Source organism: Lingula anatina, chromosome 3, assembly GCF_051362555.1.
Source record: "Lingula anatina isolate TDL-2025a chromosome 3, LinAna3.0, whole genome shotgun sequence".
Lineage (NCBI taxonomy): Eukaryota > Metazoa > Brachiopoda > Lingulata > Lingulida > Lingulidae > Lingula > Lingula anatina.
Window position 1 is genome coordinate 30573091 of NC_141769.1, and position 25491 is coordinate 30598581.

At 35.9% G+C, this 25491-nt stretch overlaps 3 protein-coding genes across 3 annotated transcripts in view; 2 read left to right on the forward strand and 1 right to left on the reverse strand.

The window, feature by feature from the left end:
• The window catches only part of LOC106175264 (centrosome-associated protein 350), a 44415-nt gene extending 27387 nt beyond the window's left edge, over positions 1 to 17028 (reverse strand). Inside the window, exons 1-17 of the mRNA XM_087010105.1 lie at positions 17010 to 17028; positions 15863 to 15959; positions 14011 to 14054; positions 13760 to 13900; positions 13448 to 13517; positions 12201 to 13100; positions 11705 to 12061; positions 11340 to 11438; positions 10858 to 10965; positions 10615 to 10734; positions 9939 to 10115; positions 9458 to 9565; positions 1900 to 2109; positions 1591 to 1685; positions 995 to 1113; positions 492 to 610; positions 87 to 218 (exon numbers count right to left, since the gene is read on the reverse strand). Of these exons, the coding sequence (XP_086866231.1) occupies positions 87 to 218; positions 492 to 610; positions 995 to 1113; positions 1591 to 1685; positions 1900 to 2109; positions 9458 to 9565; positions 9939 to 10115; positions 10615 to 10734; positions 10858 to 10965; positions 11340 to 11438; positions 11705 to 12061; positions 12201 to 13100; positions 13448 to 13517; positions 13760 to 13900; positions 14011 to 14054; positions 15863 to 15959 (2896 nt within the window). The 5' untranslated portion in view covers positions 17010 to 17028. The remainder of the gene's footprint in view (positions 1 to 86; positions 219 to 491; positions 611 to 994; positions 1114 to 1590; positions 1686 to 1899; positions 2110 to 9457; positions 9566 to 9938; positions 10116 to 10614; positions 10735 to 10857; positions 10966 to 11339; positions 11439 to 11704; positions 12062 to 12200; positions 13101 to 13447; positions 13518 to 13759; positions 13901 to 14010; positions 14055 to 15862; positions 15960 to 17009) is intronic.
• Positions 17029 to 17315: 287 nt separating this feature from the next.
• LOC147763213 (uncharacterized) lies at positions 17316 to 22113 on the forward strand. The gene is made up of 2 exons (XM_087010108.1): positions 17316 to 17742; positions 20141 to 22113. Exons 1-2 carry the CDS (start codon positions 17691 to 17693, stop codon positions 20989 to 20991), a joined length of 903 nt encoding a protein of 300 aa, XP_086866234.1. The 5' UTR covers positions 17316 to 17690; the 3' UTR covers positions 20992 to 22113.
• Positions 22114 to 22706: 593 nt separating this feature from the next.
• On the forward strand, positions 22707 to 24833 carry LOC106175243 (uncharacterized). Its single transcript, XM_087010106.1, has 2 exons — positions 22707 to 22834; positions 23031 to 24833. The coding sequence occupies exon 2, from the start codon at positions 23087 to 23089 to the stop codon at positions 24707 to 24709; it is 1623 nt and encodes a 540-aa protein (XP_086866232.1). The 5' UTR covers positions 22707 to 22834; positions 23031 to 23086; the 3' UTR covers positions 24710 to 24833.
• Positions 24834 to 25491: the final 658 nt, after the last annotated feature.

A 25491-nucleotide genomic window follows, 5' to 3' on the forward strand; every position in this document is an offset into this window, starting at 1 on the left:
ATAGTTTTTAAAATACCACACTTGCTTTTATTGAGTGGAAATCATTTAATATGGTAGTGGCAGCTAAACCATATAAGCATTCTTACTATAAGCTTCTGCTAGACTACTGGCTGCATTTGTCCTATAGGTGGCAGCAGTAGCAGAGACAGGCACTGTGGGTTGGTACGGCAAAGAAGAGGCCTGATATCCTTGACCCTGAACTGGTTTAAAACTGGCCTCTAAAAACAGAACAGAACAGGGAATATTTAACAGTTATATCAACTTGAAGTTACCCATGGGAATTGCAAGAGTTTGTAGGTAGTATGAAAATATGGATTGGTCCAACATTTGAATAAGGGGCAGGATGAAGGTGCTGGGTATGAACTGTTCATCAAATAGTGTACTGTACTATTCTCAAGCTGTGACTCAAATGATGATGATTATGATAACAGCAGAAGCAAAGGTACTTCATGGTCAATTTTGCAATATCATGCAAGGAAGATACAACAAACCTGCAGTGGGGAAATCTGTCATTCTGGCAGGCAACTGTTCAGACATATCGATATCTGTGGTCAACTCAGACGTTGACGACAGCACCTCACTGAGGGCCTGGGACTGTGGCTGATCATCTCTGAAAACAAATACACAGACACAGTTCATTATTAAATAACAGGCACCGCTCTGCATTCTACTGAAAGTTTTACAATTGTATACCACAGCACTGTATGAATTATTGTCATACATTAATGTTGATCTGATAGATAAAAACATGACTGCATATCACAGAACTGTGTTTCCATTTTCATTACCTTATGACATTTTCTAGTATATGACCCAAGTAACAAAATGCTATCCATTTTTTTTATATTTAAACTGATATAAGTTCTCAATCCCAATGTTATCACATAACACACAAGAGGGGTTGTAAGCTTGTTATTGAAATATCAAGCCCAGACGTAGTGCTATGGCATTTTGAATGGGAAAGTTCAGTAAAACTGTACTGTTTTCTGTGTACCTGTGGCTCTGTTTGCCCTCTAGACCATCTCTGGTAATGGTGGAGGCATCACTGCTGGACAGATTGTCTTCATCAGAGTCCCTGTGCTCTCTGTTTTCCTTGTCCGAGCCTGTGCTCACCTGAAATGATAAGTAGGTAACCATAGATTTATTAAATATAAAGAGAAAGATGACTGTGTGGTCCTGGGCATCCAATACAAAATAATTTAAAACAAAAAAATGAACCAATCAAATTCTGGTAAAATACCACAAGAGGAATAGGGACAGTTCGTAAGCGTATGACACTGAATGGGTCATAAACTTGTAGAAGGTTGCTGGGTGAGAACACAGTGTTGGCTAGTTGCTGAATTTTACAATATTCCAAAATTTTAATACACAATATTGCACACAGTAAATGCTCCACACCACAGAGAAAAAAAGTGGATTTCAACATTACAGAGATACAGGAGATATGGACAGAGTTATTTTAGTGCAGCAACTTAAGGTTTCAGTAATGCTTTTGTGAACTGCTATGCACTTCTTCATATCCCACATACACTGATAAATTCCAGCATGCCCTTAGAAGCTATATTGACCTGATACTCTGTATGAACTTACTTTTCTAGAATCATCATGGAAAGGATGTCTCCTGGGAAGGTCACCCACACTTTGACCCTTGGAGAAAGTCTCGTCAAGGACCCTGTGGCGATCAACTACATGGAAAAAGGTGTAATTATAGCAAATTCTTTGATCACTTACATAAGTACGGCTATTTATATACTGACCTCTGACCTCTAATAAATTTAACTCTTGAATTATTCTTTACTTTTTTCATATAAAAGGGCCTCAAAAGCTGATTTTTATAGGAAGATATACAAATATACAAAAATCCCAACATCTGCTATGGCATAAACAGAAAAAGCCCACCTCTGTTTGGTCTTACGGGCCTTGCACTCTTCTTCTGCTTCTTGTAAAGATCCTCCAGCTGTTTCTTCTTCATTTCCTGCTGCTCTTTCTGGTGTTTCTTCTCCTCCTGTGATTTTTTCTTCCTGTCTGCTTTCTGTTTGGCAATAAAACGTCTTACCTCGTCAGTGTCATAGTGACGTACCTTGGCTGCAGGAAACTTGGTCTCAGGCTCTAAAGGAACACAGATATGTATGATATACATGTCTAATTCTTATACCCATAATATGTGCGTACACACACACACACACACACACATACTTGTCTATGTGTACCAACCGAGGACATCAGCACAACACCATACAACCGAGGACATCTTATTCCTTGGTTAAATCAAAATAAAAACATTAAATTTAGGGTAAAATCTATTCGAGTATGAATGTTATAAATTAATTTTTTATAAAAACTAATTTTTTGCTGACAAGAATTTTACATTCTAACCGAGGACACACACGGACACACACACGGACAGACACTACACATTACAACCGAGGACATGCATGCATCTACATGTAATAATGATTGTACTTTTAATGCAAAGCAAATTTTATATAGCGTTACTTTGCAGCAATTCACATTTTTATGAAATTCTTTCATATTTAAGGTAAATTCCAAAATAACACCAGAGGTGATGATTAAATGAACAGTTATACAATATTTAATGCTGGGCTTTGCCACTTTTTTAGATTTGAAGATTATGAGATAAAACATCAATTAATTTAGGAAAAGAAAGGATACTGATGAAATAAAATAAAAGACCAAAGAAATTCGTTTTCAAACATTTTATTTTTATAATGCTTATTTTCTATTTAGCACTCTTTTATTATCATGAATTTTATATTTTGATAACACAAAGTGTCGTCCATTGGATACAGACTTGAACAGTACACAATTTTACAATTGAGGACATCATGCCAGCAGCACCCAAAATTGTGCTTTCTTCCAATTTGATGCAATATTATATAATGCTTAACAGCATAATGATCATCAATTTTTTATAATAAAATATTAGTATCATGAATATTCAGAAAATGTGACTAGCAAAGGTTTTCAGGTTCATGGAACTCCAAAGTCATACTTTGAAAATGCTAAATGTATGCAAGAGAGCACTGTACTGAAATGGGTTTCTTTCCATTTTTAACTTTTTTACATAAAATAATACAGTTTACTGCCATTTCACATGATCAACTAAGAAAATTGTTGAGATGGCAAAAATATCAATATAACAAGTTTAAATGTCCAATTTCCTCCATTCCGAACATTGTGAATGATTGAATCTGACAAACTACAATGATACGAGTTCATTTCCATTTTGGCACTTTTTTTACACAATACAAGATAACAGGTTTACCACCATTTTTATATAATCAACTAGCAATATTGTCAAGACGCAGAAATTGTCAAACAACCCATTTTACATATCTAGTAAATTCAATAATGAGACTGTTTACATGCCTGACAATCAAATCTGAGGAAAACCACTTATATACAAATAAAAGCTGAAGTCCCTCAAAACTCAACCAATCAATCTTATTTTTAAATTTGATTTGTATATAGATAACATTGATCACTCTTGTGAGTTTAATGACAACAGGCCTATCGGTTCTCCCTGAAATGTGCTTACAGTGTTACTAATATGCTTTTACTAATAATCATCAGTTCTGTGAGTTTCATGAAAACAGGCTTTAAGTTATTGGTTCTCCCTGAAATGTGCTTACAGTGTTACATATATGCTGAAAAAAAAAAAAAAAAAAACAGCATAACATTTGAAAGAAAAGGGCCTGGTCTTGCTGATTTTCAATCTTGACCATTCTTTTACTAATAATCATCAGTTCTGTGAGTTTCATGAAAACAGGCTTATTGGTTCTCCTTGAAGTATGTTTACAGTGTTGCATGTACACTGAAAAAAGGAGAAAAAATGCAAAACTTTTGAAAATAATCACCTCATTTCCTCCATTTTGAGACACTGTATTACACAGTACATGATAACATGTTTACCGTCATATTTATATAATCAACTAGCAATGTTGTAAAGATGCAGACAATTTCAGAGAAACACTAACATATTTACATATCTAGTTAATTCAATAACGAAACTGTCAACATGCCTGACAATCAAATCTGAGGAAAACCACTTATATACAAATAAAAGCTGAAGTCCCTCAGAACTCAACCAATCTATCTTATTTTTAAATTTGATTTGTATATAGATAACATTGATCACGCTTGTGAGTTTAATGACAACAGGCCTATCGGTTCTCCCAGAAATGTGCTTACAGTGTTACTAATATGCTGAAAAAAAACAGCATAACATTTGAAAGAAAAGGGCCTGGTCATGCTGGCTTTCAATCTTGACCATTCTTTTACTCATAATAATCAGTTCTGTGAGTTTCATGAAAACAGGCTTTAAGTTATTGGTTCTTCCTGAAATGTGCTTACAGTGTTACTTATATGCTTAAAAAAAACAGCATAACATTTGAAAGAAAAGGGCCTGGTCATGCTGATTTTCAATGTTGACCATTCTTTTACTAATAATCATCAGTTCTGTGAGTTTCATGAAAACAGGCTTATTGGTTCTCCTTGAAATGTACTTACAGTGTTACATATATGCTGAAAAAAAACCAGCATAACATTTGAAAGAAAAGGGCCTGGTCATGCTGATTTTCAATCTTGATCATTCTTTTTAATTTACTAATAATCATCAGTTCTCTGAGTTTCATGAAAACAGGCCTATTGGTTCTCCTTGAAGTATGTTTACAGTGTTGCATGTACACTGAAAAAAGGAGAAAAAAAATGCAAAACTTTTGAAAATAATCACCCCATTTCCTCCATTTTGAGACACTGTATTACACAGTACATGATAACATGTTTACCGTCATATTTATTTAATCAACTAGCAATGTTGTAAAGATGCAGAAAATTTCAGACAAACACTAACATATTTACATATCTAGTTAGTTCAATAACGAAACTGTCAACATGCCTGACAATCAAATCTGAGGAAAACCACTTATATACAAATAAAAGCTGAAGTCCCTCAAAACTCAACCAATCAATCTTATTTTTAAACTTGATTTGTATATAGATAACATTGATTACTCCTGTGAGTTTCATGAAAACAGGCTTATTGGTTCTCCCCGAAATGTGCTTACAGTGTTACTTATATGCTGAAAAAAAAACAGCATAACATTTGAAAGAAAAGGGCCTGGTCATGCTGATTTTCAATCTTGACCATTGAGTCCCTCAGAACTCAACCAATCTATCTTATTTTTAAATAACATTTGAAAGAAAAGGGCCTGGTCATGCTGATTTTCAATCTTGACCATTCTTTTACTTACAATCATCAGTTCTGTGAGTTTTATGAAAAGCCTACTCTGAAGTATCGAATAAAAGTGCTGATGGAATAAAAGTACTGGATGGAAAAAATCTCGAAATTTAATAAAAGTACTGGATGGAATAAAAGTACTGGGTGGAAAAAACCTTTACACCGCTCCCCCCCCCCCCCCCCAAAAAAAAAATGAAATAAATAAATAAAAGTAAAGAAGAAGAAGAGAAAGAAACAAGGCAGCAAAGCTGTCAAATGTACAGACAAAAACCAGAAAATAAAAACGCAGGAAATAGGATACTGTCAATTCTGATGAACTAATGTATTATGCTAACTGTAAATGCATAGCCAAAATCAAATTCTTATTCTGCATAACATTGGATTAGGATTGGATTGGAAAATGTGTATCAAGCATTAGACTAAGTTCCCATACCTAGATCAATCTAACAGGATCAATCCAACTCCAAGGGGTTTCTCACTAAATTGCTTTCAGTTTGAGAGTCAGGATTCTGGCATGCCAGTTTCAGTAGGCGTGACAGACAACTAAGCCACTTACATTGATTGCAATTTAGCGAGAATTCCCATGGAGATAGATCGATCCACAGTTAGCGTGATAGGGTCTGGAAATAGTCCCTAAGGTGTCAGGCTGATAAGAGTTAAACTTTGGAAATGCCAGAATGAGGTACAGTGAAAATTAAACACAAAAAAAATTGCTTAAACTCATTAAAAAAAAAAAAAAAAATATATATATATATATATATATATATATATATATATATATATAAATTTTTTTTTTTGCTGTATGTCAATCCTAAGAATCATTCTTGTAACTTAACAAAATACAGAAAATGTTACAAAGTAAGAGTACAGGGCTCCTGGCAGATGGGAGTGATAAGTCACGACTTGAAAATGCCAGTATAGCACTCTATAAACCTGCATTGCCTCCAAAACAGAAAACAATCACACTGGTTTTCAAACACAAGCTGCACTTCTGTCTTATGAAACTTTTCAGTAAGTTTCAGTATCGTAAGTAACATGGTTTTCCCTTAACCGCTATCCTGGCAGCAGTGTCCAAAATAGGGTTTTCTTCAACTTTCATGCAATAAACCATAATATTTAACAGCATAATGACCAAATTTTTTATAAAAAAATAAAAGTATCATGAATATTCAGAAAATGTGATTTGGGAAGGTCTTCAAGGCCATGGAAGTTCAGAGTCACACTTTCAAAATGCCAAAATGTAAACAAGAGATAACTGTACTGAAATGATTTTCTTTCCATTTTCAACACCTTTTTTAAAACAAAATGATCAATAAACTGTCATTTTTAAATGTTCAACTAGGAAAATTGTTGACATAGGAAAACTATCAATAGAACAATTTTCAATGTCCAATTTGCTCCATTTGCAGATGCTGAACATAGTGAATGATTAAATCTGACAAACTGCAATGATGAGTTCCTTTCCATTTATGATACTTTATTACACAATGCACAATATTATAACAGGTTTACCGTCATTTTTATATAATCAACAATATTGTTAAGAAGCAGAAAATGTCAAAACAACACTTTTACATATCTTATTAGTTCCATAATGAGACTGTTAACATGCCTAAGAATTAAATCTGAAGAAATAACAATTATATACAAAAATACAGAAAATGCACAGCATTTCTGGTGGATGGGAGTAAAAAAATCACATCTTGAAGATGCTAGTGTTTGAAAAATAATTTTAAAAAAATGAAAAAAAAAAACGTAAAAAATTCCAATAAAGCTGCTATTCAAACTTTTAATCTAGCTGTATTAACTTGATATTAATAACCCCACCAAGTTTGAGAAAAATAAAGCACTGTTATTCATCTATAGCATGTTGGCATAACACATTCTTTTTGTTGTAAATTTATTTGCAATGTTTAACACCATTTATCTGCACAATTATCACCAAATCCTAATTTTGTGACACAGTTAAGAGAGCTAAACCTATGGGACTTTACAGGGAAATCTCAAGGAGTGTTTTATGTAATCTCATTTAATGGCCAATTGAAAATTAATGAGTAGGCAAGTGACTTTATAGACCTTAATTTAATTAGTGATCACCCAAGGGACAATTTTATAGACTGCCATCCATACAGTACCATCATATAGCACAAAGGTGTTGCATACATGCTGAAAAAAGTGAAAAACAGCATTACTTCCCTAAAAATGACCCAATCACGCTGATTTTCAAACTTGACCTGCGTATTATGAATATTCATCAGTTCTGTAAGTTTGAAACCAAAAGGTAAAATGGTTTTCCAATTATCGTGTTATCGGTGCTGCATATATGCTGAAAAAAGTGAAAAAACAGCATAAATTCCCTATAAGTGACCCGATCATGCTGATTTTCGAACTTGACCTGCGTATTACGAATATTCATCAGTTCTGTAAGTTTCAAGCCAAAAGAAAAAACAGTTTTCCACTTATCGTGTTATCGGTAAAAGTGCACGGCGACAGCGACGGCGACGACAGACGCAGATGACGGCTATATGTACAGACACATCTGTGTCTGTACATAAAAAGCTAGCTATTGATCATTGTAAAAAAAAAAAAATTCACCAGGTAAAATTCACTCAGTATTAAAATTTATCTTAAAAACGGGATGAGTTAAATTTCATAATTGTCAGGGGCCGAAGACCCAGATATATCGCACCTAAGCCGCCTCCGAGAGCCATACGAATATTCATCAGTTCTGTAAGTTTCAAGCCAAAAGAAAAAACAGTTTTCCACTTATCGTGTTATCGGTAAAAGTGCACGGCGACAGCGACGGCGACGACAGACGCAGATGACGGCTATATGTACAGACACATCTGTGTCTGTACATAAAAAGCTAGCTATTGATCATTGTAAAAAAAAAAAAATTCACCAGGTAAAATTCACTCAGTATTAAAATTTATCTTAAAAACGGGATGAGTTAAATTTCATAATTGTCAGGGGCCGAAGACCCAGATATATCGCACCTAAGCCGCCTCCGAGAGCCATACGGTTCATACTAGTAAATTTATTCTCAGATATAAGGTTCGTTTTGCATACCTGTAAACTCCTAAGGGTTTATCTTACATAGAAATGTGATTTAACATCGTTTAAATCATAAATCGGCATGAAATAATTGACGTTTGAAAACAGACACAACTTCTTTGCTGCACTTGAAATGACCTCCTTAGCTATAAATATGATCCTATCACCTTGCGACATTGCATCATTCGATCGATATACAGGAGTAGTTGTCACTGCTGAAGGGAAAGCACGTCTATTTATAGAAACTGAACTCAGGTGACGCATGTACTGTTGTGTTCAGAGAGCGACTTCCGCTTGACCTACTTTCCAGTGCTGTTTGTGGAACAGTAGGTAATGAGTTGAGATCTCGATTTTCTTCTCATTATACTTCAATTTAAGAAAATAAAAAGCGCGACTTGTACTTGTGTAATTTCCCACCGGTACAATAGGTATTTAATAAACATACCGGGTGGAAGATTTTTGAAAAATTAATAAGCGTAGGCTACTGGGTGAAAATGGAGCGTACCGGCGGGAAGAAATTTGGAAAATTAATTAACGTACCGGTACGTTTATTTGATACTTCAGAGTAGGAGAGCTTAATTTGATAAAAAAAGACCTTTAGTTTAAAAATATGAACTTACTGAATATATAGACATCTGAGGTATAACATTAGTTTCAGTTTAGTCTGCCCTTTACAGCACAACCGAGGACGCGGAATTTGGTCCGCCCTTTACAGCACAACCGAGGACGCGTGTGTATAGCCCGATTTCAGACAAAAAGTTGGACAGTATTTCTGATACACTCGTGGCGGGAATTTGGCCCGCGCTATACAGCATAACCGAGGACTGGCTCAGAATAGCGTCAAATTTCACCACCTAACTTGAAATGGGCCCCTTTATGCATTCCACTGCTTATGTCAACCGAGGACGTCCTCGGTTGGAGGTGTGTCCTCGGTTAGTGGGTTTCGGGCGGGTGTGTGTCCTCGGTTAGAATGCGTGCACAAGAGCACACACACACACACACACACACACACACACACACACACACACACACACACACTTGTTTATTGTGGTTTAAAATTAAAGAATAAAATGTGCATACAATATAATATAAGGCAGATGTCAGTGATAGTGACTTAATGCTTTTTAACTATGCAAATTATACCTGGTTTTGTCAGTTTTCTCTTCATTCTACCCTTTCCCACTTTTTCTTTATGAGGGCTGTCTGCCTGTCTTTCCTCTCTATCAGCTTTATCTTCTTCATCCTCAGATTCTGTAACATAATCAAGGCAATTCAATAAGTTCTAAGTAACGTTTCCAAGATGAAAGTAAATTATTTAGACTATCATAGTACTAAGCTCAAGTTGGTACAAAAAAATTCCATACATGAAATACAGTGCTGTACATAAAATCAAGTCCAATAAGTTTACTTATTTAATATTAAAGTTTAAAGTCTTAATGCTATAAGTAAAATAAAGTCTATACACCTTACACATCTTATAATTACGTCTATCATAATCTTGTTTAATAGGTCACAGCAGGTGTATGAGGACAGGCTTTGAAGAAAGAGGACATACAAGTTACATTCAATTTGTTCTTATTTTTGACAGTTCCTAACTGGATGTCTCTCTGTACACAATAGTTACCAGATTTCAGATCAGCTAATACATGTTTGGCCTGTTCAGAGAGTCCCTTTGCCCTGGAGGGTTCCAGACTGTCCTTGAAGTCTTCATTATCAGAGACATCAGTGTCTGCTTGGTCTGCTTCCGGCACGTCAGCTGTCGCCTGAACAGGATCTGGCTTCTGCGGTACTGGAGTCACTTCTGACAGAGAGAAAAAATTGTTCAGATCGTTTAGTCTATATTTTGCCATAGGATAGATACACTGACAGAAAAAATGGTAAAAACCCTTTTCCACAAAATTTTATTTTTCAATGTCTCATACAAAATCCATATAACCTTTACATATATTTGGGAAATAATCTCTAGTAAGGAAGAAAACTCCCACCCTGATAGATAAACAAAGGTCATATTTCAGCATTATCAGGGAAAATGACCTCTGAAAAACATTTTATTTGTTTACATTTATCTCATAATAAAAAGATCATGGTGCTGACAATTTAAAGATAGTCTAACAAATCCGGTTCATGCCTAAAGGTAAACTGTACTCAACAGAAAGACAGCAAAAAAATTAAACTGATGTTTTAGAATTTGCCTTAAAGATATGTCTACTAGTGATCAAAAAATGTTATTCAAATAATGAAAAATGGAACTTGGCCTTATTACAGACATCAGACCCATTCAAATGTTCTACACTACTCACCTGATGAGGGCTCCGTGTCCTTAGTTGGTGGAGACAGTGACATTTTGGGCAGTTTATTAGGTCCTAGTTCCTTCAACACTAACTTCTGTCCCTCTCTCCAAGATCTAGTTGTAATGATGTCTGAAAAGTTTTTAAATAACATATTTACAAAAAAAAAAAAAAATATGAACCAAATCATTCTTAAATGTATGAATTGAAATAAATCTGAGTTTTGCCAGAGTATGAAAGAAAAGACATCCTCACCCTTCCTTTCATATTTCGAAGGACGTTTGTGATGAGAAATGACCCTCGCAGGTTTAGTACTGGACTTCTTGTTGGCTTCTTTTTTAGATTCTTTGGCAACTTTGGATTCTGAAAATATGGTGACAATAAAAGAATCATATTTAAATATAATTAGTCTTAATGGAGATGTTATATATTTTTTTCATTTCTTATAAATCAGCTCAATGTTAAACCCTAAAAAATGTATCAATCAAAGATCTCTGTTGCAATGCTTTCTTTTATCTTCATACACAATATATTTTCTATATCATTTATCTAGAGTATTAACTGCTCTTAACCTAAAGATGTCACTAAAACTGGGACAAAAGGCAGTAATAATAAAGCAAAGTTCGCATATAAACACTAAACTAATAGCCAGGCAATCTCACATTAACAGGAGAAAAAACTTTCAATTGTAAAAGAAAATAAAATAAAGAAGTCAAATCAAATGCAAGCTTCCATACCTTTGCTAATTTTTTTCTCCCTCATCTTCCTCCTTGACTGTGAGACACGGACCACTTTACCTTCAGGTGTTCTTATCTTAGTCTCAGCTTCATTAAAACCTGTTTGAAAGTGTTTTCAGTTTTCAAATCAAACAAAAGGTAAAAATACTTTAAAGGCCACCTTCCCTCATGCTATTTCAATTTTTGATGCCCATTATTATTACCTGATCCTTATCATGTACCTCAACTGAAAAAAAGGGTGTCTCACCATTAAAATATCTTGCTCAAAGTTAAAATCTGAATAATACCTTAGAGCCACAGGCATGTAAATCTTGTTACAAACACTGGATAATAAAAATATTCAGTTTTGGTTTTTCATGCCCTACCTCTGTACGTAGGTCCAGGCGGCCCTGCGGCCACTTTCCTCACCATAGGCTGCTTCTCTGCAGCATAAATATCATACGTCTTTGGTTGCACAGTTTTTTCATCTGTGTGGAGTTGCCTCGATCCCAACAAACTGTCTAAACTCTGATCAATACTCGTGTCCTTTGTGAACAATTTACCAGTACCATCAGACCTGGTAGTATATGTGCTGCCGCCTATAGGCAGTCTAGGATGACCTCTGACCTCTTCAGGTGCTGTCTCCCTGTTAAGACTGGTGTTGGGGGCCAGTGGGCGCGGTGCGTCTGGGGGTTTCTGTAGACCCTGACCTTGGCTGAATATGTCGCCTACCTTGTCAGATGCTAGGAAAATAAACCACAGAACCTAAGAGCCTTTATTCCGGTATATCAATAATTATTTTGTAATTGCTTACCTTGCACAAAGATACACAGCGCACAATTACAGGATAATTGTTTGGTATAAACAAACTTGTGTACAAACCTTTCAGCCTTTGCTGCATAACTTTCTCCCTCAGCTTGGCCAGGCCCTCAGAGTTTCTACTTGCTGATTTGAGGTTTTTCCTAAGTGACTGCAGTTTGGCGTCCCCACTGGTCTCACTTCTGCTGGTATCAGTGTCTTTACTTTGACCCAGCCCAGGGGTGACTCCTTCCCCAGGGGTACGTGTGCTGTAACCCTGTGATGCCCTGTCTAACCCTTCATAGGGTCGCGTATATGCTCCAGGTATGTGGTCCAGCCCAAGAGGGTCCCCAACAGCAGCTGTGGTTTGGGTTCTCAGAGGAGGAACACCAGTGCCATCTACAGCAGTCTGTGTCCTGCCATAGTCAACTCTGGGGTGACTCCCACCAGTCTCAAAAGTCCTCATTGTGTCTGTAGTGTATATACTATTAGTCGGTCTTGAATATGTTGATCCAGGCACAGTCACGTTAACGTAGGTTTGCCTGGTGCTTCCAGAGTATCTCCTGAAGTCTGACATCTCAGGCTCAACCCTCCTGCTGTCTGTTATGTGATCATTCAAAAACCTCACTTCTGTTTCTCCCAAGGCCCTAGGGTCAGTAACATTGCCAATACCTTCACTGGACAAACTTGGCCGATCAAAACCTGATGACCTTGATGAGTCATATATTCCTGACCTTAAGGGATCACTTGACCCTGACCTTGAAGCTAGGCCATCAAGGCCATGTATTCTGTCACTGTAAGAGGTCAATATTGCATCTCTGTTCTCTATGCTTCTGTATTCATTTCTGTTGCTGAAGCCCACTCGTTTAGGGCTCTTTGTTCTGGGCTGTCCCTCCCTGTTTGCTGCTGCATAGGAGAATGTTCTCGAGTCTATTGGACTCCTGGCTCTGTAAGCATGCTCTGGTTCTTCAGTGTATTTGTCTTCTGTAAATGTAAAAGTCATTAAATTATGCAAAATTCTATGGCAATTCTAATTTATGAAGTACCTGCCTTAAAACATAAGATTTACAGAATACATACACTTGATGAGTCAAATATGCCAGCTTAATCCAAACGTGTTTTTTAATGTTTTTTTTGTATTTTTTTTTTTTTTGCCATATATTTTAACAAATTGGAGAAATTATTTTGAAATTGTGCCAGCAGTCTATCAAAATCCCCTTGTACACTTCTATCCAAAAACCATCAGGTTCGAACAATTAAAATACTAACAAAACAGAAATGTGTCACTAAACTGTGTGTAATAATGTGTATAGATCTAAACATGTATTTACCTAAACGACTGACTTTTCGACTGGTACGTTTTCGCATCTCTTCAGTTCTACCAAAATTGTCCAATCGAGTCTGAAAGAAGAATAATGCATATGCTAGTATATACTGTGTTGTTGAGTTCTAATATAAGGTTGGAAAAGGGGGGTGGAAAGTACAATTGCGATAAACCTGCTTTGGAGGTAAAACAGAATTTATTACATTGCTATGAGTTGTTTACAATGTTTTTAATGTGAAAAATAAATCTCATATGAAGAGTTGTTATCCCTTTCACTTGTCTTTCTAATCATAAAAACAATTGAAAGTTAATAACATACAGTTACAGGTCTTCCTCTGTCTTCAATACGGAAGCTGGGGACTCTGTCAACTGTGACACTGCTGTCAGAAATGTTCAGGGACTCTGGCTCCTGGAACTTGTAACGAGCAGCATCATCCAGTCTGTGCTCCACGCGACGCAGCTGGAAATAATGCAATCATGTAGGAGAAATGCTGCTGTGCTGAATACACATATAACAACTAAATATTAATGTATTGTAGAGATCTAACAGGGAGAGGAGAGAACACTTACTGCAGTTTTAGTCTTTCCCATTTTATCCCACGCCTTCTCAAGATCTGAAAATATAAAACAAGTATATTCTTTTAATAATACAAACATAATTGTTTCAGTGATTGGGAAGGAGCGCGCCATTGCGCCATACGCGCATAGAATAGTAACTGGGCGCATAAAAAGCCCTGTTTGTGCGCCATAAGGGCGCGTGATTTTGTTATACCTCGCGTTTTTAAAAGAGTCTACTCGTCAATAAACTATTCATCAACTGATTAGCGTAACTTTCCTCTCATACCTGAAGACGTCTCAGGAACGAATTCGGAAGCTATCGAACGCAATCGCCGAAGTTTGCCGAGAGCAATGAGCTCATCGTCCCAATAGATAGGCTAATGAAATAAAAGCTGATATCTTATTGGCCAATCAGTTTATAGGTCATGTTTATCCAATTAGAAGTGACCTTGCTTTTTGTTCTGAAAGCACATGGGATTTTTTCAAGCAGCAGTTTGATGAAGTGAAAAGAAAAATGCAGCCGAAAATTATTTTTAAAATCTCGCCAGACCAGCCTACATTAGTTAGTTTATTTACTTCAACCGCTTCGTCTAAGGGTCTGTCCAACGTTCAGGAAGAAGTCTCAAAGGAGAAGGGGGGAAGAAAATGTACCAACTTCTGAGAGCAGCGCTCCTTGCACCACGATGAGTAGTAGTGACACTGACAATAGTGTTACTGCTAGTGCTAGCACCTCTCACTCTAAGGTTGCACGAGGTTTCCAACCTCGATGGCTTCAACTATGGCCCTGGCTCCAGTACGACTGCGAACAGTGTAAGAGTTAAGATTCTTGGGAGTAAGATGAGTTATGAGGATGCACTGAATGTGTGGCACAGGAAAAAGATATTACTTCGTTAAGTAATGACATCTCTTTTCAATAAGACTGATTAATAAGTACTAGACAGTATGTGAAGACAATTTCATTTACATTTTCTCAGTTTTGAGTAATCAAGGTTTTCAGAGATCTAGATTGTTTACCTCTTGTTGATGGTTTCATCAAATAAAAACCAATTACTAATGAGTATTTCATGTTTTCTGATCATTTTGTTTTTTCATTTAGTCTTCAAATAAGTTCAGTAAAGAAGGCATTGTAATGGTTTTATTGAAAAAGACAAATAAGTCTTAACTAAATAAATATATTAACAAATTTTAACTGCAAAACCTTATCATATTATTCCCAAAAATATTGATACAGATATTTCAAATATATTTGTCATGTTTAAAAATGGCCCATAAATGTCGAGCCATGGCCCATTGATATGCAAAATGGCCCATTTAGGGTGACCTAGGAGGGGCCATTGTCCCATGGGTGGTTTGAACCTTCCCAATCACTGTTGTTTATAAACCATAAATGGAAAAAAAACATGGCAGCAGCTGAAAACAATTACTTTCACTTTTTATTTGTTATTGTTCTAAGAGATAAAATTATTTACAGCAGTCAGTTTACTGTACAATGCAAAAACCTTCATGGTGAAAATTAAAATAAAATCCATCAACTAGGCAAAGCCAAAGGATCTGTTATATGCTATTGAAAAAGATTAACTTTTAAAAAAAATTTTTTCAATTTATATAACTTTAATGTGATGAACATAACTAGTAGTTTGCTCTGTTTTAAACAAAAATATTATAGAACAAAGCAAATTTGATATGTTTCATAAGAAGAGATAGCATAACCTGGCTTCCTTCTCAGAGAAGATTCCTTTTTAGACAATAGATTTAATTTAAGACAAATAAAAAACAGCTAAATCAGTAAATCAATATCCTGCAATCAAATAGAAATATGCTGATCATCTGGTTTTAATCTGCTTTTCTAAAGTAAGGGCCTTACCTCCCAGGGATGTATCATACTGTGTGGGGGATGTGGGTCCTCTGACCACAGGGACAGGATCTGTCACACGCCTGCCTTTGAACACTGATGCCATCATCTGAATCAAAATAACAGTGATCATTATAAGTACGTGCACTTGTTATTTCTACACTGGTTTTTCATGCAATAGATAAATATTGTGGTTATAGGTAGTGTATTTTTACTGAGATTTATAATGTATTTAACAGGTGTTATGTATCAAGAAGTTTCATTCATTAATACTCATATTGAGAGTTTCTATGTTCTACATTGTGCTAACTCACGATAAACAGAGACCTGTGCAAATGACAATAAGCTAGTAAATAGAAGTGTAATCACATGAAACTACTTGCTATACATTAAGACATGGGAAAAGGGAATCTTTGGTGGAACTAAAATGATATGGGAAACATAGCGGGCTCGGCTGGGGGTTTGAACCCTGGACGCTTGATCTACCGATTGAGCTACCGAGACTGCCAGCCACAAAAGGCCACACATGATTGGTGTATCTTTAACAAATTTTCTGTGCTCCACAAGTAGTGTTTTGCTATAAAGCTGTAATTAAAAACCTGTCTGTAATACTCCCACACGAAGATTAAAATTAAAAAAAAAATACGGGTGTTTAATATTGAGATAAGTTATACAGAGTAACGTTACTAACACTAATGCAATTTTCACATACTGAAAATAGTAAGTTCCAATTGGTTTTAAGTGAGTTAAAAACTCAAACTTTTCCTCACATTTCATTTCAATTATGAGTATTCTCAACATGTTGCAAGTAGTTTACAAAATGTTACGACGAGTGTTTGCAAATGAATTGAATCCATTTGATACTTATGCAATAATAAAAAGCTAAAACGCAATAACTTACAAGAATATGGAACGACAGCTACTTAGTCCAACTGCGGCTGTGATGTTTGAATTAAGTTTTATCATTATTAAAAATTAGACTTGAAACCAAACAAACACAACGGCCTCTCACCGCCATTTTTGTTGATACTGCCGCCACCTTGAATGCAATATATAGGTGGAGCGGCGAGCTAAGATAACCCCAACTATCAGTAAAAACGTTTGAGTTGGGTTTGCCAGGAATATTGGTGAATGCATCGAAAGCTGTTAAAACACACACCGTTGAGCAATATTTTAAACGTGGAACAGACTGCTATCAAGACTCTTCTTGGCAATTATACTGTCCAAGAAAAGCCTCTTGTCACAATGCGACGTCCCCGCAGCTAGTTCCAGAGAATATCAAATCATTCATTGAAAAGTTCAGAAGCGCCGCGCATCCAACAAAAACATAAGTAATTTGTAACACAAAATGCAGTTAGACTTTCATTAAAGCATGGTCGGTCTCTCTTCCGCTTTACAGCCTTTTTCCCTTGAGCACCATTAAACATATATCTCATCTACTGCAATGCACTACCTAACACCGACCCGACGACATATGGAAGTGGACGTACCTAACCGTTTAGTCATACTGAATGTGTTTTTGAGCTTCAAGGACAATCAGCGCTTGGCCTTTGCGGCAGGCGTGAAGTCATTCCACCGCACCATCCCTGATGAGTCATGGCATGAAAATCTGGCCGATTTGTGAAGTGGTATACGATATTATTTACTTAGTATCACCCTATTTTGTTGGGAATGACAGTTTCACGTGTTTATTTGCGACAGGAGTTGTTTTTTCAAGCGTATATTGCGTTGTGTTGCGCAATTTTAGGCACAGCCGAATGAGTCATCGAACAACGTTGACGCTACGATTCATTACTAGTAGACCTTAGTAGACCAGGAAGCTAGACCAGGACCGAGCAACATGTGGCTGTCGGTGTTACCTACATTTATGCTCTTTCTCCCAACTATATGCGGTATGTATGATTATTTAAACTGTTTTTCTACTTCGCTAAAGTTAAAATGCTACCTGTAAGCTTAATAGGGCCCTTTAAAACATAGAAATGGACTGAAGTACACCTGTACAGGTATGCACAGCAAACCGAAATGGCGACCTTGACAAGATTACTTCCTCCAGGAGTGTATCTCCAGAATGTTCTATAAAACTTCTTTCTGGTGCAAAAGTAACTTTATTTATACCAGTAGAACCCAAATGCGACCACAGAGAGGTTTACTATGCATACGTAGAGTTCTATATGTGCCCATTTCTATCCATTTCTGTTTTAAACGACCGTAGTGGGTCACGTCTTCAGTGGGTGGGTGACACAAAACAAAACACAATTCATAAGACTGCCATATACTAAAATAAAGACCATGCCCACGTTTCACAAAAGAACTTAAGTCGGGTTCCCTGACTAAGAGCTTGGTTACCAACGTAATTAAGTCCTTACCTCACTAAGTCAAGTTTCGCGAAGAATTTAAAAGGTCGCTTACATGTTTTTTCTAACCCAAGAATGGTGAAGCTGAATTGCGCAACATTAGCGCAACACAGTGCAATACACTTGAAAAAATTAATGCAGTTACAATATAACAAAGAAAACGGTTATACTCAACTAAATACTGTGATATAAAAGCAAAATATATTACTAGGTTATTATAAATGTCGTTGACTTAACTTAACATTAGCGTGACTTATATATCGTCGGGTTGGCAGCCATATTGGTTTCTGGCTCTTCTTGGCAATATTACTGGCCAAGAAGAGCCACTGGATAACATGGCGGCTGAACTGTTACTTTGAAGTTGTATTGAAGTTAAACTAATCAATAAAGTTCCAAAACAAACTTTGTTTTGAACTTTTGTTTGCTTTTTATTGTTGATAAACGATCAAAAAGGCCATGAAACATAATGTCTTATATGTTTGTTTCACTCCTTTTTTTTTGGAGGAGTTTCTTGTGCGTCTCGACTATGGTAAGCACACGTACTGAGCTAGGACTTTAGATTCTTTGTGAAACACTAGCTAGGTCACTCAGCTAGCGCTAGTCAACTAAGGATTTAAGATTCTTTGTGAAATGGGAGCCATAAAATAAAATAGCTTGTGAAATAGAATTGTGTAAAATAAACTGTAAAATGAAAAATCCAAGTAAAATAGAAGCAGACATCGGCTCAGCCTCAAAGATGGTAAACTTTTATGTACCTTTAATTTTCCAAGCTACGTACTTTACATTGCTGTTTGTTTGTAAATTTAGTGTATTTGGCCAAAATGCTTGTGGCAGCTGTGAATAAGTGTCATTTGAGGACTTGATATATAAGCAGGCCTACCCAACTACCAGACTCGACACCGAATGATCCTGAATTCATCAGTAGATCAGACCACACTACCCGTTTTCAAGATGTGTGTCAGATTGCATTACACAGTATCAGACGCAACACAGCTCTTGCCTAGTTCGCGATGTGAAAGTGACGATTCTCAGCGGGGTTGAAAAGCATTGCATCACCAATCAAAATTTGTTCAGGGTATGATACTGTGTAATGCGATCTTACACACACCTTGAAAACGGGAAGTGTGGTCTGATCTACCGGTGAATTCAGGATCATTCGGTGCCGAGTCTGGTAGTTGGGTAGGCCTGATAAGGCAAGCTGCACATGACTATAATAGTCCATGCTCCTTTTTCATAAGCTCTTTAATGGAGGCCAGTGACTGGAGGCCAAATGAGTGATATTAATTCTGTAGCAAAATGCACAGTAGAAAAATATCTTGAATTAGCCAAAGACACATCTTTGAAAGCCTAGTGAGAAATCAGTCTGTATGAATGGTAGAAGGCAGTTTCATATCCCAATTCTGAGCAACAACATGTACAGCTTTTGCCGAGTCCATGATTGGCATTTGGGCATTTTCATTTTCTTGAAAGTATTATGTAAGGTTTATTTACATCTGATTATATCAGTAAAGAGGTTAAAGGGATAATAACTCTTCGTATGATATCTATATTTCACAATAAAAACATTGTGAATAACTCATAGAAATATAATATATTCTGTTTTACCACAAAAACGGCAGCTATAGCTATAATTTTGATATCTGAGCTTGTCTTCAGATCACGTGACCTCCACTGATGGCTGTACTCTGTTATAATCTCTTAAGAGATTTTAACAAAAAACCAAACTTTTTAGAAGAAAAACCAGAGACTAACTTTGAATGTAAAAATGGATTCATTAACCAATGGTAAGTATGGAAAAATTGTTGTTCACTCCAGGAAAATTCATTTTTTGGCCAAAACGAAGAGTTATTATCCCTTTAAATAATATGTTTAGTTTTATTATCATTGATGTAAATAGAAAAAAAATTATTCAACTTCTTTTTAAATCTTATTTCAGGTGCTTTGGGTGCGAGACCTGTGATCCCAGTTGTAGGTTTCAAAGGGGGAACAGTTGTTTTGAGGACGGAATCCATAAGGACAGTGGCCTGCTATCGAAACGGTGATCCAGTTACCACCTTGGTTCAGAATAACAGTGAATTTGGTAGAAAGGTGTCTGGAGGAGATTTAATTCTACAAGGCCTGGATTTATCAGATAGAGGTTGCTATATGTGTGTTGGCTTGGATGAAAATCACCAAAATCAGAGTCAAATCTATGACCTAGCTGTGTATGATGCAAGCGAGACTGTCCCAGTCCAAACTGGTCAAGTCAGGGGACAAGAACAGAACGTACAGATTTTTGTCGGGCAAGGACAGCATGTGAAAATTAGTCTGGAGTTCATTAACCAACAAATATTGGACAGTAAAGACTTACTACAGACACGAATAGCGCACAATGTTCAAAACATTAGCAAATGTCTGCTTGAATGCAGCTCAAGAAGTGTGCCATCATGTCCAACATTAGCAGATGATGTAAATGTGTCGACGGCCGGAACAGACATCACAATTGATGGGGTCACCAATTCCGGGCAGTTAATTGCATATGTTGCTTTGGACTCAATGGAAGAATGCAGTTTCACTATAAACATTACTGTTACTGCTGAGCAAGCTAAGCCCATTTCCCCAATTGCTGACACAAAGCCAACTGAAAAACCAATGCACTCCTTGGGGACAGAGATTGTAGCAGAAAATTATATTCCTAATTTGGGCTTGATTTTGGCTATAATATCACTGATATTAGTATTATTATTAATATTTGTATTAGGCATCATTTGCATAGTAAAAAGGTTTTCAACTTTTATTAGTAGCTAAAAGACTGAAGTTCAGACAATGTCTATTCTCCTCTCTTTGAACTAGGGTTGTTTTAGCTTTAAATGCAACTTTTGGCCAAATGTGATAAACTAATAACTTGCTATCAGTGGGCCTAAGGCCATTTCTGTTGCAAGGGTAACCATGACATAATGAATAGTTTATCACATTTGCCTTGACATCTGATATTTTACTGGCATTGCCAGTGGGACCAGTGGTTTACGTTGCAGACTGCTAAAGATCTAAAACAATTTCTATAGTATAAAGAGAGGAGAGTCACCATTTGATTCTATTTAATGGACAGACTTGTTGTTTGTCCAACTTGTATATAGTCTTTCTATCCATATGCCCAGTAATCAGCACAAATGTTTGTCTAAGACACTGATACACACTGGATGTGATAATTGAGTAGGAAGCACCATGGACAGATTAGGTGTATCTGACTTTTAATGTGGAGAGCATGAACAAAATACAGAAAACATGACACATACACTCATGTGTACTCAGTCACATACACACCCACTTGCTATTACACAAAATGTTACATTTGTTTGAGGCGAGAAGACTTAAAACAATATTTTTATCATTCTGAATTTTTTTTTATTATCATTCTAAGAAATGAATTATTGTGTCTGCTTTGTATCTATGCATTTTCAATATTGTAAGACTAAAAATGTAATAACTTACAAGTTGCACATGTACTTTTGTATTAACCTTTTTTAACACTACACTTCACTGGGGTAGTGCTAGCAATTTTTTTGGCTTAGCCAAATCACCAAATTTTTGTCAATTTGTTATCAAAATGGGTATAATTTGACTAAAACAAGTCAAATCAGGCCCTTTTTCTTTAGCCAGTTTAAGTCAGTTTTATCATTTGGCTAAATTGGCGAGTGTTAGCGCTACCCTAGATTCAGCAAAGCTGATCAATACACATGTATAGGTGCACCAATTAATAAATGTTTACTGTAGTTGTAATTGTAAACCATGAGGAAAAGAGATAAAGAACAAAACATTGAATTGTCAGCTGATTGTAGCTGCTGTTATAAGAAACTGTTAAAAGGATTTGTCAAATACATCTGTATTTCCCACTGTAATTTGAATTCAATAAAAAGTTATCTCATTGTCTGCCTGTTTTTATTTAAATAAAACATAACATGACATGCTTTATGCCATGTCAGATTTTAATACAGTTTACTCATGGGCTAACAATCACTGACCAAGAAATAAAGAATATATCTACAAATAATGATTAATTCTATTATTACTATAAATACTGTAGAATCAGAATTAATACCAAACAAAAATTAAAAATAGTTTTAAAATTAAACTGAATTAAAATATATTTAAAGTGTGTCTTAAAAATGTAAATAAAATAAAACTCGATAAAAGTAATTTAAAACAAAATGAACTGAGATTAAAGACCCAAAAGCTGCCTTCAAACACACTGAATTAAAATTAATGACATATGACACTGTACTTAAATTTCAGGGCTGTGTATATGTATTTGTCACAGAAAGTAAGCAGAAAATATCCATTCAGATATAATTTCCTGTATAATACGAAACGATTTCCTAAGGATTGTCTGTAATTGACACTATAAGAAACTTCATAATAGTATTTGGTCGAGTTTTGTGTCCAAAAATCAAGGAGTTATAACTCCTTGCAAAAATTGACTTCAAAGGCCTGTTTTATCAGCTGTTCCAGAAATTGTCATACTTGGTGACGTCATCATTTTATGAGCTCCATCTTTGGCAATATCCAACTTTGGACCCAGAATAAAGATCACTGTAACAAAGTTACCACCTTTGCATAAGTCCTCCGTTTATTTTGATCCACATTTGGCACGGTAGGTTGCTGCCGAGAAAATGCCGGGAGAGTCTCTGTTTTAGCTGAACTGCGGACATTGCTAAGGCTTGCTAAGAGCCAATTTGTCAGTACGAAGGTTTTGTGGGCACTTTTGCAGTATATGTATATTGGGAGTTATGCACAGGGTAGGGGTAAGTATTTACCTCATCAGAAGATTAATTTTTTTTTTCTTATAGAACAGTGAAGATCAAGCAAGCATACAAGTAGCGCTGCTGAAGAAATTGAGAACATCATGCAAGAATACCAGTGCCAGGACTATAAAACATTAATTGTTTCCCCTGAAAATGCTTCTGTTGTTCCTGAAAGAATTCATGCTGAAAAGAAAATATACAAATGCCAGTACTGTGATATGACATTTACTCGAAAACAGCATTGCACTGAACATGAAATAATTCACACTGGAGAAGATCCATTGAAATGCCAGCATTGTGATAAGACATTTAAAAATAAACGGCATTGCATTATTCATGAAAGAATTCTCACTGGAGAGAAACCGTACAAATGCCAGCACTGTGATAAAACATTTGCTCAGAAACAGTATTGCATTCAACATGAAAGAATTCACACTGGAGAAAAGCCCTACAAATGCCAGAACTGTGATAAGACATATAGAAATAAACGGAGTTGCATTGAACATGAAAGAACTCACACTGGAGAGAGACCATACAAATGCCAGCACTGTGATAAGACATTTAAAAGTAAACGACATTGCATTATTCATGAAAGAATTCACACTGGAGAGAAACCGTACAAATGCCAGCACTGTGATAAAACATTTGCTCAGAAAGAGCATTGCATTCAACATGAAAGAATTCACACTGGAGAAAAGCCCTACAAATGCCAGTACTGTGATAAGACATGTAGAAATAAACGGAATTGCATTGAACATGAAAGAACTCACACTGGAGAGAGACCATACAAATGCCAGCACTGTGATAAGACATATATAAAGAAACAAAATTGCATTGAACATGAAAGAACTCACACTGGAGAGAGACCATACAAATGCCAGCACTGTGATACGACATATAAAAATAAACAGAATTACATTGAACATGAAAGAATTCACACTGGAGAGAAACCATACAAGTGCCAGTACTGTAATAAGACATTTACCCGGAAAACCTATTGCATTGTACATGAAAGAATTCATACTGGAAAGAAACCCTTCAAATGCCAGTACTGTAATAAGACATTTTCTCATAAATGTGGTCATATTCAACATGAAAGTCTCCACAATGTTGAGAAACTGTTTAACTGCCCACACTGTGGTACGATATATACTCTAAAAAGTAATGGCATTTTGTATGAAAGAAAAAATAGACAGAAAACATATCAGTGTGATTTTTGTTACAAGGCATTTTTCAGCAGAAATAAATGTGATCAACAAGGAAAAGATCCCACTGATGTGTCGTCCATTCTGAAATCACATACAAAGAATTATATAGAAGACAACCATGATAAAAATTTAGCCTCTCACGATAGTGATGGAGTATCCCATACATTTACATTGGTCAAAATTGAAAATGATACAGAAGTGGGCCATGATAAAAAATTGGTCTGCCTTGATAGTGATGGAGCATCCCAAACATTTACATTGGTCAAAATTGAAAATGATACGAAAGTGGGCCATGATAAAAAATTGGTCTGCCTTGATAGTGATGGAGTATCCCATACATTTACATTGGTCAAAATTGAAAATGATACAGAAGTGGGCCATGATAAAAAATTGGTCAGCCTTGAAAGTGATGGTGACAGAATATCACAGCAGATGGTCAAAAGGGAAAATGAGGATTATGGTCATGCAAGGGAGCAGCCGCATCCTGTGGCTTTGTTTAAAAATGTTTTTGCTTAAAATGTGTTAAATTAAGTATATATATATATATATATATATATATTTTATTTAGCCATTTAAATGTAAAATGATTCTGTTGTATTTTGATACGCAATACTTAATAAATAAATTAAATAAAAAAAGAGATGGAATGGTGAACAAGTTAGTATGTGTTTTAACTTTTCATTCCCTAGAATTACTTGAGCTGTGCTTAACAAAGATTTTGATTACTGCTGTGAACTTTCTCAATGCGTGTTACTATGAGGCAGCACAATCTCCAGCTTCTCCGTGATAACTTGACCCTGCCTCAATACATCAGTACATGTGGCAGTTGGTATCTGCCCCGCCTCTGTTCAGGCTGGGGTTGTTGGCAACAATGTAGATACAGCCACCTTAACCCCCCTTTAATTCCATACTTTGATATTTGTCAGTTTACTGGTGGATGCATGGACATTGGTCTTATTAGCATAACATAATTAATGCAGAACATGGACATTAAGTCTCTCCTGGGTCCATATCATGCCACCTGCTTGCTATTTCTTTACTTTCAAAAATGACTTTCGCTAAGGAACCAAATTTGGATGAAACTTTGCAGCAAAATCAATGCATCTATTTTTATTATTCTGTCTGTTATTTATTTATCTTTTTTTTTCAAAATTTTACTGAAAATTATTATTATGTTTGAAAGTATGTTATTTCTTCTACGTTTTAAATGCATTATGTTTGCATTGAACATCATTGGAACTCCATGAAAATTCAAGTGGAAGATAATACTTAAAAAAGGCAAACGTTATGCTAAATTG

What these genes read in the sequence shown, in the direction of transcription:
- LOC147763213 (XM_087010108.1), top strand. Translation starts at nt 17,691, where the DNA reads ATGTGGCTGTCGGTGTTACCTACATTTATGCTCTTTCTCCCAACTATA. An exon ending in CTTTCTCCCAACTATATGCG is followed by an intron (nt 17,743 to 20,140) that starts GTATGTATGATT and finishes ATCTTATTTCAG; the next exon opens with GTGCTTTGGGTGCGAGACCT.
- LOC106175243 (XM_087010106.1), top strand. Translation starts at nt 23,087, where the DNA reads ATGCAAGAATACCAGTGCCAGGACTATAAAACATTAATTGTTTCCCCT.